Source organism: Momordica charantia, assembly GCF_013281855.1.
Source record: "Momordica charantia cultivar OHB3-1 chromosome 9 unlocalized genomic scaffold, Mcharantia_2.0 BLBB01000009.1, whole genome shotgun sequence".
Lineage (NCBI taxonomy): Eukaryota > Viridiplantae > Streptophyta > Magnoliopsida > Cucurbitales > Cucurbitaceae > Momordica > Momordica charantia.
In genome coordinates, this window is record NW_028275167.1 from 10,148,731 (window position 1) to 10,167,815 (window position 19,085).

The 19,085-nt window shown below is 36.6% G+C and overlaps 1 protein-coding gene across 2 annotated transcripts; it reads right to left on the reverse strand.

Moving 5' to 3' along the window:
- Positions 1-377: 377 nt before the first annotated feature.
- Positions 378-18,869, reverse strand: HAP6 (ribophorin II (RPN2) family protein). Of its 2 annotated transcripts, none has more exons than XM_022299393.2 (20): positions 18,760-18,869; positions 18,440-18,584; positions 17,238-17,427; positions 16,677-16,766; positions 16,381-16,443; positions 15,764-15,833; positions 14,789-14,853; positions 11,888-11,942; positions 6,455-6,582; positions 6,268-6,383; positions 3,021-3,090; positions 2,661-2,765; positions 2,421-2,510; positions 2,148-2,296; positions 1,899-2,010; positions 1,746-1,829; positions 1,406-1,486; positions 1,097-1,321; positions 778-900; positions 378-659 (listed from the first exon to the last, which is right to left on the reverse strand). In XM_022299393.2, the coding sequence occupies exons 2-20, from the start codon at positions 18,580-18,582 to the stop codon at positions 543-545; spliced, it is 2,076 nt and encodes a 691-aa protein (XP_022155085.1). In that variant the 5' UTR covers positions 18,583-18,584; positions 18,760-18,869; the 3' UTR covers positions 378-542. The 2 variants fall into 2 exon arrangements, with proteins under 2 accessions (XP_022155085.1, XP_087973562.1); XM_088117436.1 differs by having other exon boundaries at positions 18,699-18,823.
- Positions 18,870-19,085: the final 216 nt, after the last annotated feature.

Genomic DNA, 19,085 nt, shown 5'->3' on the forward strand with positions numbered 1-19,085 from the left:
ATTTTATCATAGATTTTCTATTTCTAAAAATTAGATCTAAGAACATTTTCATCCCCACATATTATCTACTTTAAAAATATTATTAAAATTTGTCAGATTTTGAAAACTAAAAAAAGTAAATTTTGAAAACTGATTTTTGTTTTTAAAATTTGGGTAAGCAATCAAATATGATTTTAAGGAAGGTGAAAAACATACCAAACCAATTGTGATAAATCAAGCACAATGTTTTAAAATAGAAAAACAAAAAACAAAATAGTTAGAAACACTACCGAGTAAAAAAACTTGCTTCAAAAGCATTTCCATGTGCTTTTTGAAATTTCAGAATCACTTTTACCCTATAACCAAACAAGTTTTAAACTTATTGAAAAGCCAACAAGTGTACTCAACATTCTCTAAAATTAGCTAATCAAAGTGTGAGCTGAGCAATGTCTACACATAATTTATCAGTGAGTGAACAAAATCTGGATTCAGCCATAAAAAAATACATTTTCAAACCAAAATTTCCTAAAAAAGTAGTGTTTCCTCATCCTCCAAAGATCTCCTCAGGCAGATTTCAACTTGGCTGAAGTTGAAGCAATATGGGAAAGGGTCCTGTGTCCCATAAACACCAACAAAACCCCCATGATGCCCAGTGCTTTCAATGTTGTAAACAGATCCAACTGTGAAACACAAACACAATTACAACTCAAGCATCCATGTTGAATATCAAGTCAAATAATTTCATCTAATTTTTCATAAAACCAAACCAATCCTTACAATTAACATCTGTGCACCTACCTTCAACCAGAAAAGTGTGTAAAGCAAGATGACTGCTGCAATGCTCAGATGGAAGAGGGAGGCGAACGTGGCAGGTACTCCTGAAGTCGGGAAGTTCTTCAGGTTCACGCCCATTTGCAGTAGCTATCGACAGATAAACAAAGCCAAACTTAACAAGTAGTAATTAAGTGGATTGATGATGACTGAAGTATAGCATATACCAGAAAATGACCAGACAACTAACTAGATGTCAATAGAATAAAAATTGTGGACGTGTTAATACGAATATATACGACGGTTTACTCAAGTGGTTGCTGATTGTAGATGTAAAAGAACTCACCCCGACCAAAAATCCGAGGAATGGCAAAAATGTGAGACCCAAGAAAGTAAGAGAGAGCTCCTTAGGTGGGCGCTTTTCCGGAGCCCTGAATATGTGAGTTATTTCGGCTTTGGGTCCATAGCGTGTGTAAGGATCGATGGGCTGTAGAGGTGGACGAGGTGCCTTCTCTGGTGCGTCAGGTAGATCCAAGTCAACGTGACCAATATCCCTTAAGAGAGAATTCTCCTGAAGAACGGAAAAACCACCAACTCTACTAAAGATTTCGGGAGGATTTTTTAAAAGGGAAATCATAAAAGAAACTGAGATTACCATGATGGCATCACCAACAGTCAACTGAATGTCATATTGACCTGAGAGATAGAAAAACTTCTCGACCAACCCAAGAAAGTTCTACAGAAAAAAGAATATTGTATACAGACATGAGCAAAATTATAAATCTACATAACTCAGTTCATCAGTTGACAAAAATGGGAACTAGCTGGCACTTGTAAATATTATAAACATATTCGGATCCAAAGATGTGCCATAGTCAACTAAATAAGTTAAAACCTTAACGCAGAGACCAGCACTTATACAGGTCTCAAAATAATTGCAAATTGGCAGCATGTTTCATGAAAACAGGGAGGAATAGGATTTGGACAAACTTAACTAGAATTATTTCAAACTGTTTGCCAGAGCCTCCAACCACAAAGACATGTTCAACACCACTCTCATGCCTCAACTTGAGAAAAGCCTGCAAGCAAACAAACTTGTCAAAAACTGTAAGACAACAAGGACGAAAAGGCAAGACAAAATTACAAACCTGATGCGGCTTAAAACCGTGTCCTTGTGGTGTGGCCAGTTGAAATGACAGACGCAATTTCTGTAGGTGGTTTGCCGACAATGAAACAACACTCTCACCAGCTAAATGAAGCCTGAATGAATCGAGATTCATACAAATTATATCTGTTTACTTACACGCTTAGAAGCATAAACGAGGATCGAAAGTGTTCAAATGACTCAGTTTAATAAAAAACCAGTGGAAATATAAGTTCTAGAAAAATAATGTTACATCTTCTGGGTCTCAATACTCCCTAGATCGCTATCAAGAACTGCAATCTCTGCGTTTTCAATTTTGACAACTCCTGTGATATATATTGGCACTCGAGTCTGCCCACCAGTGGTATAAATATCCTTGTGCTCTGAATCATGAAGAACAATCTAGAAAAGGAGAAAATAACGTTTTCAACATATCATAAGATGAATTCTGAAAAGACGTTTTCAACATATCATAAGATGAATTCTGAAAAGATGTGCTACAATAAATATAAAGAGAAAATGGTACCTCAAATACAAACTCATAGTTTCCAACATCAAAGCTCTTGGGAAAAACATCCAAGATATGTAACCCAGTCTGAGGATCAAACTTGAGTTCCTATTATTCAAGAAAAAGAAAAATGATATACATTAACAAATGAAGTGATGCAAGTTTGTCATAAAACCAACAGCTGGATTAAATGGAAAGCTTTCAGGTGACAAAATTTAAATAGAACGAAGTAAATCTGTAGAGTGTTAACTATCAGACCTGGCCCTCGATGATGGAAGCATCTTTTGAACCAGAGAGCAAAGCTCTTACTATCTTCACGGTTAAATGAGGTGCAGCCGAACCAAGCACAGTATTCACTCTAACCTGATAAACATTTGACATTCCAGATAAAGCAAACTTTACCAATGACTTGTATTATGAAGTCTCTTAGATGGGCCAAGAAAGGGAAGATAAGGGAGGTGTTGAACCTCACTGAAGACTATAACACAATTCTAAACCAGATTCTCTACAATACTTCCGATTAAAACAAATGAGATATCAAGAATGAATAAGTTGGCCTGTTAAGAACTGCTAGAAAGGTGCCCTGGTAACGGAAGCAAGTTTGGCAGTGGAACAAACCTTTAGTTGGTCTTCCTTCGTTAATGAAAGAACAGTAGCTGGAAGAGATAAAATCAACGGAATTGAAACCCTGTAGCAGGAAAAGGAAGTTGAAATGAAAAAACATTATAAGAAACTACATATTTTATCACGTAAAGGAGAGAATATCGTAAGTCGTGAATAAGAAACCCAACCCAAATGCATAAATTCATAGGTTCAACAGTTGAGTTTGATAATAAGATGAACTATTCTCAAGGAAGCCCATGAGAGGCTCTTCCCATCAAAAATAAGTGAACCTTCAATAAAAATAACAAAGAACAGTGTGCCCCTTTCTACGTTGAAACAAATATTCTAAAAGGACACGCCACTTAAAAAAGATAAACAGAAAGGAATAGGCAACAACTACTAAAACTTTTATCTCTGATAAAAAACATAAAAAAAAAAATATTAAAAGAAGCATTAATATTAAGAGAAGCATTAATTTTCCTCTTCTTTCTAGGAAAGCAAAAGAAGACCGCAAAAAGAAAAATATCCGGATGAGCCCCATCTTTTTTATATAAGAAAAACATCATAAATAGAAAAAGAAAATCATAGGAGAAAAGATAGAGTATCCTTCTAACCTTGGCTGAGGAGATTACAAAAAAAGACAATCAATGTTCATAAAAAGTTAAATTATAAGTTTAGTCCATGAACTTCCAAGGTTCTAATAGATTTTTAAACTTAAAATGTTTAATAAGTCCCCAAGTTTCAATTTTATGTCTAATAGATTCTTGAACTTTAAAAGTGTAATAGGTTCCTAAATTTTCGATTTTTTTTTTATATTCGTGAGTGTCTGCTCACCTCGAGTAATAGATCAGACATTTGATATATATTGTTATTCTTATTCAACATTAGACACAAAATTGAAAAATCAAGATCCTATTAGATACTAAAAAGCATGAACACAGCAACACGTATTTTTTTTAAAATGTAGGACATGCACAAATTGGGGGACATTTATTTTTAAAGAATATGCATACATATTGATATATGCTCTTATTTGTATTCAACATTAGAAGCTAAAAAATATAGAACGATTCGAATGGCTAGAAGAATGTGTTATCCTTGTTCCTTTTCTTTCATCAATGCAAAGTTTGTTTCTTGATCAAAAAATAATAGGTTATCCTAATTGTTAATAAATGATCAACATATAGGACTTGTTAGAACAATCAGAATCTAGAAGAGATCTAGAACATCTGTCTTTTACGAAGTTTAGAAAAGACAAGAAAGTGAGGAACCTTACAATAGCTGGTGGCAAAGTCGGTAAGCGCCATCATTTGGCAACATACCCTTTCACAGTCCGTCCATGATGGTTTCCTTTTTTCTCCACTTAGTTTTTACGGTCTTTTATTTTAAGGGTTTCTGTGTTTTTTTCTTACTTTTTAGGTTGAGATGATGGGCTTAATGGGCTAGATTTTACTCGTTCCAGATATTTGTTTTATTTTTCTAAATGCATTTCCTAGGTGTTTCCAGGCATGTTCGAAAATGTAAAGAAAAAAAATAATAAATAAATAAATAAAAGAAATTGGCAAGTTTTTTGGCAGGTCAAACCGGACACATGTCCGAATGAATCCGTGTGCAACATGGAAACTTCGCCTAAAACAGTGTATGTGTGCTTCTTAGTGAGACACAAAATCAAGTCCGTGAATGTTTTAAATTATCATATATGTCAAGGCAGTTGTCCCGTGAGATTAGTTGAGGTGTGCACAAGCTGGCCCGAACACTCACGAATATAAAATATATACATATATATATATATATGTCAAGGACCTATTAGATACACAATTAAAAGTTTAGACACCCATTAGATACTTTTAAAGTTTAGAAACCTATTAGATACAAAAATGAAAGTTTAGGATCCTCATAAAAACTTTTTAAAGTCTAGGATCCTGACAAACACTTTTTAAAGTCTAGGGCAAGAACCTATTAGACACAATCTTAAAATTCCAGGATGTAATTTTAACCTTAATAAAAAAAATAAAAACTGGTTTAGCTCTGTCCTTGGAGCCTCAGCCTCCCGGTACTTTTTCTACCAATTCGGTTTTCATTCACCTGATTCAAATGCAACTTTGAGGTCCCCCTGGTGAATCCTATTTGGATATTCAAGATACCAAAGAAAGTCAAGGTGTTTCTTTGGCTGCTTTCTTACACAAGTCTCAGTACTGCTGATAAACTTCGAAAGAAGTTCCCCCACTTTTATCCCCTTGGTTTTCTGCCTTTGTAGGAAGATGGTGACTCTCAATTTCTAGATCACATTTTTTTTCGCTGCTCTGTTGCTTTTAAGGGTCGGTCCTTTCTCTTCAACCAATTTGGGTTGTCAATCTTTTCCCCAATCAGGTGGACGCTTGGCTTTTGGAATCCTTGTGGGCATGAGATTCAAAAGCAAGGAAAAAGTTCTATCGAAATGTGTGGTTAGAGCTCTTCTTTCACTTATTTGGAAGGAGAGAAACCACAAGATTTTTCAAGACAAGATCGGAGGAACTATTTTGTAAAGTGAAGAGCATACCTGGTCTAACGCCCCAAGGGGTAGCCCGGTTGGCAAGGGCTTGGAGTCTCTTGGTCATATTGGTTTAGAGGTCTCAAGTTTAAACATTCCGGTGACTTAAAAACCCTTGATGTCTCTCAGGCCCGGGGTTCGGGGCAGGCGCGGATGCCCCTGGATATAGGGGAGCAAAACTCCGACACCCATTTATAAAAAAGGAAGGGGGTAAAAAAAAAAAAACATACCTGGTCTTGAGGGTGTCCCAACCACAGAAACAAAATTATTGTAACTACAACCTTCTCACCATTATTAACGAAAGGTTCTTTTGAAGCTTGATGGGGCAAGTTTCCTCTACCCGGCCCCTAGGCTGTTTTTTCCTCCCTCTTGATCTATATATTTTCTCTCTATTTCTTGTAAAAAACAATTAAAAATAGAAAAAGAGAGAGTAACTATGGAACTACTTCAATAGCACAATCCAAGGGGAGTCTTAGAGACAAAGTATATCCCAAGATCATAAGAATTACTCTCAACCCCCTATTTCTTTCTTCTCTCTACTTTTTCTCTACAGTAAACATGAAATTTTTGTTGATAAAGTTGTCTGACGTTTTTCCCAACCACACCATAAGTGACACAAGTAATGCAAAAATTATAGAACCCGAGTATTAACTTTCTAACAAAAGTTTATTATCATAATGTAAAATCTAAAGATAAACCAAAGCTAACCATCACTATCAATAAAATACTTGCCTATTCGTCTCCAAGCAAGCCAAGGAGTCTACTTGGTTAAACAAGTCTTTAGCATCGCCGGGAATCCCAATGCCAAGGAAGAATTTTGCCAGACCAAAAATTGTATCCCCAGGAAGCTACAGATAAAAACAAAATTGTTATATATTAAATTAAGGAACAAAATTTGCAATTTTATTTGTCCACTCACATTTAAACTTCCTGTAGTAGCAGCAGTAAATGCTGTCAACCCTCGAACAACTGACGATGTAGTTGCAAGAGGCCCCTGATGTTCATTTGCATCAACAACTTTCTCCTCAAAATATAAAGCTCCATCATCTGCAAGACAGAGACTTCAAAGCATTACCTATATGGAGTGACAGTTGAAGAACAAAAAATAAAGAGACGAAGAACCAAGTGAGAACTTTTCAATTCAGATGACCATCTTTCTCCAAATGTAAAGTAGAAACCGGGACAGAAAGTGGATATTATTGCTCTATGACAATTGAATTTTGAAGGAAACAGTACCTGACATAATTGTCATTTTCCTTTCCATAAGACTAATTCTTCCCAATTATAACTCAAATTCTCACTTTTAAATTACCATAGATTTAATGCATCTCAAATCTAAACGGTGCTCACTATAAAATAAACTTTGCATCTACACCCTTTTGTGATTAACTCTAATTGAAGTGCTTTTTGTGAACTCCTTGGGGTGTAGTGTGATAGTCTTTATAAGTCTCATCACTTAGGGAGAGTGGACACTGTCAAGGGTAAAAGGTGTGTTTGGAATTTTTCTTGCTTGTACATTTTCTCTAAATAAACGAAAAGATTGTCTTTAGAAAATAAAAAAAGGAAGCTAGGGTATTAAATGTTAACCAATGAAGGTTGTTGCTTGGAATGTTAGAGGTTTGGGGGGGGGGGGGGGGGGAATTTTCTGCTGTTAGAAAAGCCGGATGTGATGATCATTGTGGAATCTAAAAAGGAAGTGTATAGTAGAGATCTTATCAAGAGTATTTGGAGAGATAGATTTGTGGACTGGGCTGGTATTGGCTGCATTGGAGCATCTGGAGGGGTCCTTTTACTGTGGGATAGGCGAGCAGTAAAAGCCGTGGAGGTCGTTAGGGGTTCTTTACCTGTTTCCGTGGCCTTTGAAGTTCCTATTAAAGGTATGTGTTGGATTACGGGGGTGTATGGTCCTGCCTCTCCAAGAGGCATAAATGCCTTTTGGGAAGAGTGAGGGAACCTCTTTGGCTTATGTGGAGATATATGGTGTTTAGCTGGGGTTTAATGTGGTTAGATTCCCGTCTGAGAAGTCTAGCAGAGGTCGCCTTTTAAAATCTATGAAAGCTTTGAATTCTCTCATAGAGGATTGCAATCTGGTGGATCCACCATTAGTCAATGGTAGGTTCACGTGGACAGGCTGAGGGGTGAGTTGCAGACTTGATAGATTTCTTCTTTCTAAGGGTTGGATGGAAAGCTTCTCTAAAGTGAGCAGTTCTTGGGGCCCAGGTTGACTTCCGACCATTGGCCGGTTTGTTTGGATGTCGGTATTTTTAAATGGGGTCCTTGTCCCTTCAGATTTGAAAACATGTGGCTTGAGCACCCTTCTTTTAAGGTGTCAATGCCCTCTTGGTGGGAGGTTGTGGTTCCAGGTAGGTGGGAGGGTTATCGCTTTATGGGAAAATTACGCTCTCTGAGGAATTCTTTGAAGGCTCGGAATGTCTCGATTTTGGGGGATATTCGGGTGCGGAAGCTTGAGATCCTTGAACATTTAAAGACCTTAGATTGTCTGGAGGTGGAGGGCTTGTTATCGTTGGACTTGAGGGAGGAAAAGATGGCCATCAGAGGAGCCTTTGAAGATATCCTTCGTGGAGAGGATGTGAGTTGGAGACAGAAGGCCAAGGTTACTTGGGCCAAGGATGGGGATAATAACACAAGGTTGTTTCACACGGTGGCTAATGGGAGACGGAACAAAAATGTCATTACCCAGTTAATTAACGAGAATGGGAGAGTTTTGAAAGAGGAGAAGGAGATTGAATTGGAGGTGGTTTCGTTCTTCGCTAAGCTTTATGCCCCGCAGATTGGATCGAGGCCCTTCTTGGAGAGGTTGGATTGGAACCCTATCTCGAGACAAGACAGAGAAGGGCTGGAGAAGCCTTTTTCTTTGGAGAAGATTAAAAAAGTGGTCTTTGGTTTTGAAAGGAATAAATCTCCTGGTCCTGATGGTTTCTCCATGACTTTCTACCACGACAATTGGGATAGGATTAAGGAGGATTTACCATCATCCATATGGTCTGATGGCTATATGTAAAAAATATCCATTCATTACGAAGGTTCTCTAGGTTTTTCGGAAATTTTTTGAGAGGGGTATTATTGACAACTCCGTGAATGAAACATATGTTTGTTTAATCCCCAAAAAAGAAAATGTTACTAGGATTCAGCAGGCCTATCAGTCTTGTAACGAGCTTATACAAGATTATTGCGAAAACTTTAGTGGATAGACTTAGGCAAGTCCTCCCAGCACTATTTCTAGTACGCAAGGAGTAGGCAAATCTTGGATCAAGTGCTCATTGCCAATGAGGCAATTGAAGACTACAAAATAAAAATAAAAAAAGCAAGAGGGTGTTATTTTTAAGCTGGACTTTGAAAAAGCTTAGAATCATGTTGACTAAGGATTTCTTGATAGAGTCTTGGAAAAGAAAGGTTTTAGTTTCAAATGGAGATTTTGGATGTGGAATTGCCTCCAGTCGGTCAATTTTTCTATCCTTTATCCTCGTTAATGGGAGACCCAAGGGAAAGATTCAAGCGACAAGAGGGCTGAGACAAGGAGACCTCTCTCCCCTTTCCTTTTTATCCTTGTGGTGGATATTTTGAGCATCCTGATTTCTTCATGCGTGGATAAGGGGATTTTAGAAGGATTTGTGGTGGGAAGAGATCAGATTAGTCTTTCCCATCTTCAGTTTGCTAACGACACGATTCTCTTTTGCTTAAGGAAGGAAACCTCTTTTAGGAACTTGATCAGTCTGGTGTCTTTTTTCAAGGCGTTATCAGGGCTTAAGATTAACCCAGGAAAAAGTTCGCTTTTGGGTATTAACTGTGATCCCTCTTTGCTTTTGCGTTGGGCTTCTGCGGTTGGTTGTTCTGTGTGTACTTTCCCAACTTCTTATTTGGGCCTTCCTCTGGCGCATAATCCTAAGATCCTATCTTTCTGGACCCCCAGTGCTAGAGAAGGTTTAGAAGCGTTTGTCATTATGGAAGAAAAGCTTTTTTTCGAAAGGAGGGAGATTAACTCTCATTCAAGTGGGATTCCGACGTACTATTTCTCTCTTTTTAAAGCTCCTGTGGCGGTTTGTAAGAATTTGGAAAAAATCATGAGATTTTTTGTGGAGGTAGTGGACGAGGGGGATGGGGCTCGTGTAGTTAATTGGGAGATAGTTGTCAAGCCGACTGAGGCTGGAGGTTTGGGTATTGGGAACTTGAGGCAAAGAGATGATGCGCTTCTGGATAAATGGTTATGGCGTTTCTTCCATGAACCTAATGCTTTGTGGCGGAGGGTCATCGTGAGTAAGTACGGTCCTCATCCCTTCGATTGGGTGGCTGGCGAATGGCTTAAGGCTAGTGCGAATAACTCTTGGAAGGCTATTTCCTCAGGTTTTCCTTTTTTCTCTCAATTCCTAACCTGTATAGTGGGGGATGGTCATGATACCAGTATTTTTGAGGCGCAAGGCACACCGCAAAGCGACAAGCCTTTTGATCGCCTTGAGGCGAGAGGCGATACAAAGGCGACATCCGATTGAAGCGAGGCTCACCTTAATAAATAAGTAAATATTATATATATCGTGCATAAATTACCTTAAAAAAATTAATATCAAAATAGTAAATGTCAACAAGATACATAAAACAACCAAATTCTATAAGTTTAGTTCCAAATAAAGACAAGCAACGGCGGAGATTGATGGTGGTGAGGCTTGAAGCCCGTGAAGGTGAATGTCTAGAGGGAGGAGAGGTAGAGATAGGGTTTGGGTCACTCAGGGGAGGGTGTTCTAAAAAAAACACAAAAAATTAAAAATAAATAAATAAATAAGGCAGATCTCCCCCTTGAAGGAGGCAAGGTTGCCTTGTCGCGCCCAAAGGCAAGCGCCCGATTGAAGGCGCTCAACTGGGCACCTTGCGGGGCGCACCTAGGCGAAAAAGCCTCACCTCTCGCCTGAGGTGAGCGCCCGAGTGCGCCTCGAAAACACTGCATGATACCTATTTTTGGGAAGACACTTGGGTGGGAGAAAAGCCTCTTTGTTCTTTGTTTCGTTGCATTTTTCATTTGTCAGACTGAAGGTTACACTCGGTGGCCTCGGTGTTGGGGAATGAGGGGGATGGGTTGTCTTTATCCCTGGGCTTCTCTCGGTCTTTAACTGATAGGGAGATTCGAGAAGTTTCTAAGTTGAGCCACATGCTCTCTGAAGTATCTCTCTCTTGCGATAGGAAGGACTTCCGTGCTTGGTCCCCTAACCCGTCCAGGGGCTTCTCTTCTAGTTCCTTCTTTAAACTCTTATGTTCCCCTGCTTCTCCCCCTGCGGCCCCTGTGTTTACTCACGGTGGAAAATGAAGATCCCGAAGAATATTAAAATTTTCATATGGCAGGTCTTACTTGGGAAGGTCAACACCATGGATCGTATTCAAAAGCGCTCTTCTTCTTACTTGAGACCGCATTGGTGCGTTCTTTGTAAGCGGTAAGCGGGATTCCAAGGACCTTGATCATATTTTATGGCACTGCCAGTTTTCCCAGAAGATGTGGGGCCAGTTCTGTGAGATATTTGGAATTTCTTGGGCACGTCATAGGGAGTGGGTGTCGATGGTGGAGGAAGTGTTGTTGTATTCCCCCTTCTGCGAGAAAGGGAGATTCCTTTGGGGGGATGGGTTCTTTGGGATTTTGTGGAGAATTTGGGGGAAAAGAAACGTTAGAATCTTTAGGGGAGTGGAAAGAGAGTGGGAGTTTGTTTGGGACCACATAAGGTTTAATGTCTCTTTATGGGGTCAGTTTCGAATTTGTTCTGTAATTATCAGTTAGGTCATATTTTTTTGGATTGGAAGCCCTTTCTCTAGGTTGGCTTCTTTTATCGGGGTTGTGTTTTTTTATGCCCTTGTATTTCTATTTTGTTTTCATTTTTCTTAATGAAAAGTTCGGTTTCTTATAAAAAAAATATATATATATATGTATATACATTTTTTTTTAATGAAAATCAAAGCTTTCATTGAGAAAAATGAAAGAATAGAAAAGGGCATACAAAAAACCAGCTCAGTAAGAGGAGGCCAAACTAAAACAACAGGCTCCAATCACAAGATCAAACCTAAGGAAAAATTAGGAAAAAAAAGACTTTGGACACCACAGGCCCAAAGGGAGACGTGAATACTTTTTATTTCCACAAACCCAAAAGCAATGATATCCCAAAACATAAAGGACTACTAAAACAGTAAGAAAAAATCCAGCAAACATCCAATTTCGTACTGGAAAGTGTATTCAACAAACTCGGGCCACCCACCATACTCCATAATTTGGAACAAAAATAATTAATTCAATATGGAGGAAGCAAATTACACATGCTTTTAAACAAAATCAACAACACAGCAATAAAGGTCTACTTACCATATTTCTCAATACTGTCAAAAAGTTTCAGTATATCATTCTTTACAGTTCCAATCTGCAAAAATAAATAAATAAAGATTGGTAGGCTAAAATACCTACATTAACTGACAATAAGCAGTGGAATTAGAATGAGAACATGATAATATAAACAAATTACAGTAGCAAAATTTATAACTGTAACAGCCAAACAGAAGTACCAAACGTGTTGATGTTAAGACTTTGTGGTAGGAAAGGAATTAGCTTTCTTCAAATGTATTCCAAAACCACTTCGATTCGCCACAGAGCACAATTGAAGACTCGGTCAAAATACAAAATTAAGACTGTCAAAAGAGATACTAAAAACTGGGAGGATCCAGCATCTTCTCAATGCTTTCCAAGTTGCTTAAATTTAAAATTTATGGAAATTAGGTACTTATCATAATTTTTGGTAATAGACAACAAACTGGCCACATTTTTTATAAGAAACAATCTCATTGATAATATAAAATTACAATCGAGGGGGAGAGAAAAACTATACCCCCAAAAAAGGATTTTTTCTTTTTTCTTTTTTTTTTGTAAGAAACAATTTCATTGATGGATTAAATTACAAAAGTGGGGAAATAGTCCCCAGAAAAATATTACAAAAGTAATTGTCAACTAGTACATAGCACAAACTATAATTACACAGAAGTCCAAGCTTGCACCAAGAAGCAGCCACCAAAAAAATCTTAAACCTATAAAAAGGAGGGGGGCGTATCTTACTCCCAACGATAAAAATCCAATTGTTTCTTTTATTCCAAAAAGTCTATACGAAGCTCTCATGATCACCCGAGGAGTTTTCACTGTCCTTAAAAGAGTGGCCACCAAGGAAGAATGGAGAAGGCTTCTGGTATCTCTACAAATTGGCCGGCCATCCATTCAAAGGAGTTGATTAGGTGCAGCCGAAACTGGTAAACTGTAGTGTAGTTAACGAAAAGGTGGCTTTGTGAGTCATTGCGCTATTTGCACTTGACCAGTAGCTTGGAGAGAGAAATATTGGTGTTTTTCCTTTTTTCCCAAAAAACCAATCTTTCACTGGGGGGAAAAAATGAAAGAATACAAAAGGCCCAAACGGGGGCCAGCAAACCAGCCAACAAAAAAAATGGCATGCATAAAGGGCAGGCCAAAAGGAGCCAAACAAGAATTAACATAATGTGGTAAGAAAGGGCTCCAATCCAAAAAGATGACACCTAACAAATAATTATGAAAATCTTTAGAAACAGGCATGACGGCCGAAGCAAGGCATTAAATCTAGCTAAGGACCAGACCTCCTTCCAATATCTCTCCATGCCCCTAAAGAATATGATTTCTCTCGATTTAGATGTCCTCAAAAACCACAAAAAAGCCAGCCCTCCCGAGAACACTACCCCTCTTCTCTCTAAAGGGAGGATGAAGCATAACCTCCTCCATTATAAGACAACAATCCATGTTACAGGTCTTACAAACCCCAAAGGCCTCGAACAAGGTGGTCCCAAATCAAACAAGCAAACCGACAACTCCAAAGTAAATGGCCTAAATCTTCAAACGTCTTCCTACCAAGAATGTACCACTAAAAAGGAAAAGTGCCGCTAAATTCGATCCATAGCATTAAAACCCCATGTAAAACCTACCAAGCAAAGAATTTAACCATCCATATTGGTGTTTTCCTTTGAATTTCGTCATCTACATTAATGCTTCCTAAAAGCAGGTTCCAAATGAGCTTCGGTCCAACTCCACTCTCTCCCTTTCTGGCTTAGCCTACCATATCTTAAAACTCCAAAACCAGGGTTCTAAAAATCTCTTCCTCGAGATACCCACTTGCATAAATTTGGACAATGTTGTATGCTTTTTCAAATATCGGGATAGGGATTTAACAAATAAGGTCCTGTTTGGTTGGCAATCCATATTCTATTTCTTATTTTCAGATTCAGTGAATATGCATTTGGCAGCGTTTGACAGATTTTTTTTTTAAACTGTTTTCAGATTCTATGATTCTAAGAATGAAAATTCTAAAAATAACATTTTTATGTTTTCAGTGTTTTCAGATTTTGAATTTGAAACTTTAAAATGAAAAATTACACTAAAAAATATAAAAAATTTGATAAATATACTGGGTATAAACTCATTTCATTTTTGTTAAAATTAAAACATGTAAAATATAATATTGTAAAATAATGATTATCAAAATTTATAACAAAAATGTTAATAAATTAATTAATATTCTTTGGATTGAACTAAATAATTAGTTAGTAACTACTACTAGTTACAAATAAATTGCAAATAAACGTTGAACAATTTTTTAAATTGAGATTCAATTTTCAAATTTGCTACCAAACACATATCTGGAAACAAATAATACAACCTGTTTTTCATTGAATCCCTTTGTTTTCAGATTTCTGTTTTTTGATCACCAACCAAACGCACCCTAAATTACCAGAATAATCACAAGTCTGCTTCCATCTATCATTGAGGAGGTTGAAAGCAAAATTGGTGAGAAAATATTCAATCTTAAATCTCCAAATCAATGAGTTTTATTCGAAAGTTAAGGTCTTCAAGAAGCTCTTGGGGATCCACAAACTTAAATAATGAAGAGATTTTTACTACTAGAGATGGTATGAAGTCCAGCGAAGGTAATTGAGAGAGAATCATTCCCCTTTCATCCATCCTCCCAAACTTAAGGTCTAGATTTGTCCTCACAACGAAACCTCTATAGAACTAGATCAACAGAATAAGCTTTGTCAAATGGTCCGGAATCTCAATTGAGATCAAAATACCCTCAATTGAGGTCTAATAATGCCTATAATCACACAAGTTGCCACACTAATAAAAAAAGTAGAGAAGTTTCACACAATAAAGGAATGTAAACTTGACACTTAACAAAAATATGAGAACAAATCAAAATACCGTATTTTGATCAATATCAGAGGATGCTAACGATACAACACCAGCAAGAGCTTCAAGTGCCAACCCTATAGAGAATCGAAACTATATAATGTAAGCTGCCAGGTTTATGCAATCTAGACAAAGAAAAACAAATATGTTCATAAAGTCAATAGAAAACACCAAGCTCCTATAGAGTGCTAACTTATCACGTGAAGAATGATAGCCTAGCATCGTATTGAAATAATGTGAACTCCTTCATAACCCAAGTTCCTTAAATCAAACCTCATTTTCAAAAACTTTTCATGGTTATTAAATCTTTTTTCAGCAATAAACAAGAGGTTCCAATGAGAGAGAGAAAGAAAGAGAGAGAGATTCCAAAAAAATTTCCAAGTTGGATAGGACATACAACTTTAAAATATGAACCTACATAAAAAGATGAGAAATGCAGGCATGCCTCCCAAAACAAATCACATTAAGGTAATCAACAAACAGGCCTCCCACTTGTTAAACAATCAAGAAAAAATAAATCTTTGTTGTTTCTTGATTCATTTGTGTTTGAAGCTTATAAAGAAGTTTAAGAATGAACTCCATGGGACAGAGTTATCACTTACTACTTTTCTCATCATTGAAATCTGTCATTCCTTTGCAACCATACTTCATATAGGATTTCCAACAGGACTCCAGTCACACAGGAAACTACCCTTTTATTTCTAGAATGACTATTTATTTTAAGCTACTTTAAGTTATAATTACAACTAAGATGACAAGCACATTTATTGAATCTATATTTATGGTTCTGTCTTTTGCATCAATTCGGACATGTAATATTTGTCATTCTTGAACAAAAAGGAATGATAACATATGGTGAGAAACCTAAGAAACTTCTTTGAAGCGATGAAGGGTGACTTTATCATTTTTTACAATCATATACAAACAACACCGTCAAAAGAAAACATTTTAACCAAAAATATGTGGAATTATGTATGAATTTAGTACCAGCAGCATAGGTACTAGATTCAGGATTATTAGAACTGTAGCGCCACCTTCCATCGCTTTGGCTCAATGCCTGCAAATTATGCACGAAGTAGACCCCAAGTATAAATAATATGGATATTTATCACTAATAATCATTAATGTTAAAGTAGAAAAAAATGTGACCATCACCAGGTAGAATATCAACAATTGATTTCTCAATACCGTGCACATTCTAATATATTGCAATCTGATCTACAGAGCTTGATGCAGTTTTAATTGATATGTAAGCCCCAAATGGAAACTAGACCCTAGGATTTTTCTGTTCCTAGACAAAAATATATATATTAAATACTGAATAAACTAACTCAGAGCCTTTTTGTGGATCACTTGGCAATCGAGAAACCAAAGCTTATTCAAAGGAAAGGACCAATCCTTTGACCGTTTTTTTAATCTATATCTTTTCTGGCTATATCTTGGTATAAATGTTACCCCTCTTTTCATCTTTATAGCTTTTCTACCTTGATGTCCAGTTGGAATAGCTTTTTGTAATCCCCTGTATTGGGACCACTTCCTTGAAATTTCATATCATCAATGCAATTGCTTCTTTCAACCAAAAAAAAAATACTGAATAAACTAACCTTGATTGAATGGAAAATACCATCAGCGTCTTTAAGTGTTAGATCAACTTCAGAACTTCGTTCCTGCAAGTAATAAAAGGAACTTATTCAAAAGAACAAAATGGGAGGATAGATTCTTCTAAAAATTTGCATGTCTCCTCATCAGACCATTCACCAGATAAATGAGAATAGAGAAAAAAAATATTTGTAAGCAATTTACATTTGAATTTTGAATCACCAAAAATAAGATAGGAAACGAATTAAATTGTCATCTATGTGGCGTAAAGGTGGAGTCTGGACTATGCATAGCAATTTACCTTTAGAAGTAATAAACTTCCTATAGAATAGTAGAAGTCAAGCAGTGACCGCGCATCATTCAGAACTGATCTAAGTCTTGAAGTAACGCTCTTCACAAAATGAAAAAAAAAAATCATTAATAACAAGTCATAAACATGCATCACAATAAATCACATAGGGGCTGTTTGGAAGTAGTGTTGAAGAAAGAAATAGTATTTTCTTTATTGGAAAAAGATATATATCCCACAGGATAGTTTTTAAAACAAAAAAATCGCAGAAAACGGTAGTAGTATTTTGTCGTTTTCAGGTATTATATAAAGTGTTCTTCTATGTTAACTTTTCACATATTATCATCCATTGTTGAAGTAAAATTTGACTCCAATCTGTTATATTTTAAATTAATATATTGAAAAAAATAAACCAAATTAAAAGAATAAAAAATGTTTTTATAAATAGTTTTTAAACTTTAAAACAGTTGAAAACGTTTTTAAAAACCAGTTTGCTAAGCAGTTTCCAAAACCAAATTTTTTTAAAATCACAAGCATCCTCTTATAAACTAAGCACCAAGAATCTATGGATACCTCATAAATCTCCTCCTGAATTTCACATTTCAGGTCATTGTTAACTTTCAGAGCATATAACAGATCCTTTAGTACTTCAGATGAACCAAGAACCTCTGACACAGACTTGCAAGTGACCGTATTTATGTCAGGCTTCTCTTTAATTCCAAGAATGTCAAATGTTCTTAGTGCTTCATGTGTCTCTTCCAGACTGAGAAAAAAAAAATTGGGGAATATTTTTCAAAACTCCATTTTTGTAGAAAAAGAGAGTTCCAATAAGAGATGCCAAGTTCAATGGGAGACCGCACACAACAGTAGCAGCTTAGAAAAGTAAAAAAAAATTAAAACCCAAAACCACCAATTCAAAAGCAATAGTCTTCAAAAACCAAAAACACTTTTGAGGAGTCAATGTAGAATAAGCAAAATAAAAATACACCACAACTAACCAAAAATAGACTTTAAGCATGGTAGCATATTAAATATCTACTTTTTAGTTTTTAATTTAATAATGGTACTTGCCCATGTCAGCATGCGCAACACCTTCATAAATTGCATTACATTATTTTTCCCTTTTTAGGAGGGAAAAAAAAAGAAGGAAAGCTTTTCATTGATGATATGAAAATTTACACATATGAGTAGTTTAAAAGTAAAAAACGATAACCCAAATTACAAAGAAATGCATCATTTTTCTTTTATAAGAAATCAAGCTTTCATTGAGATAAAATGAAAGACTACCGCTATCAAGATTTATAACAAATGGAGGATCATCATAAAAGTGCTTAGACATAGAACTCCATAAAGAACAATAAAATTAAGTCAACTCAAAAACTTCTTCCTCGTCTCACTCTTTACAATTGGGAACGCCATGCTTCCTTTCAAGCGAAAATTCGCACAAAAATCACTATCATGACATTATCATCTAACCCAACAATAGAAACCTTGTAGTAATTCAATAACCTAGGTAAGTGATAATGTCCGAAAACAGCATTTGGTTAGAAATTGAAGGATCTAACAGGAAATCATGTTCGAAACAGCTTTCTATTTTTAAAACTAGAGACGAACCATATTCCAAAGATAATAGCAAGAAAATTACAGGGAGGAAAAAAAAAAAGAAAAGGAAAAATATGGCAGAATTTCCCACCCAATAACTTTTTTTCTGCACAGAAAGTAACTAACCCAAAGAGAAAAAAGGCGCAAACAAAAGTGATAAATGTGTTGACTACCTTCCAAATGCTCCATAAGTAGGCCGGAAGAGCTCCAGAGCTGCATATCGATGCGAATCTGAGATCGGCTGGAAAACGGTCGCAGCTTGGCAGATCGAAACCACAAGAAGTAGTACCAGAAAACCAACTAGGTTTCCGGCCATTGCTGCAAAAGAAACATTAATTATGATCCAATCGCTACCACAGATCAAGCAATTCCTGAAAATGTATTAAGTTAATCCATGCTCAATTGAACAAACAAACAAACGAACGAACGAACAAGAAAAAGGGAAACAGAAATGTGCTTCGTAGAACCCTAGAGTTGCGATCAAGAATCGTACAGAGAGGTTTTGGAAGAGAGAATTTTGAGTGTTGACGAAATGTGGAGTCTGCGGGCGTCGGACTGAGGATCAAGTGCCTCTCCCGAGCAATAAAATGCACTGGTGTGCACGGTCGGTTCGGTTCGACCGAACCATAAACCGATTTTTCTATTGGCCTGTCGACCAACTCGCTTTCGGTTCGAATCAGCCCCAATTCGATTTTTATTTAACCAAATTATGGCATACAGTTTGTTTATTTAGGGTGATTTTGGATCGTTAAATTTGTCTCTATATATATATGTAACTAAAATCATCGAATTTCGCAGGAGTTTATAAATTTTAAGGAA

Bases quoted from the DNA above. Each gene is read 5' to 3' on its own strand.
- HAP6 (XM_022299393.2), bottom strand. From the start codon at position 18,582: ATGGCCGGAAACCTAGTTGGTTTTCTGGTACTACTTCTTGTGGTTTCG. The intron at 2,511-2,660 runs GTCTGATAGTTA...CTTGAATAATAG, and splicing joins CTTCCATCATCGAGGGCCAG to GAACTCAAGTTTGATCCTCA. The intron at 2,011-2,147 runs GTAACATTATTT...CGATTCATTCAG, and splicing joins AGTATTGAGACCCAGAAGAT to GCTTCATTTAGCTGGTGAGA.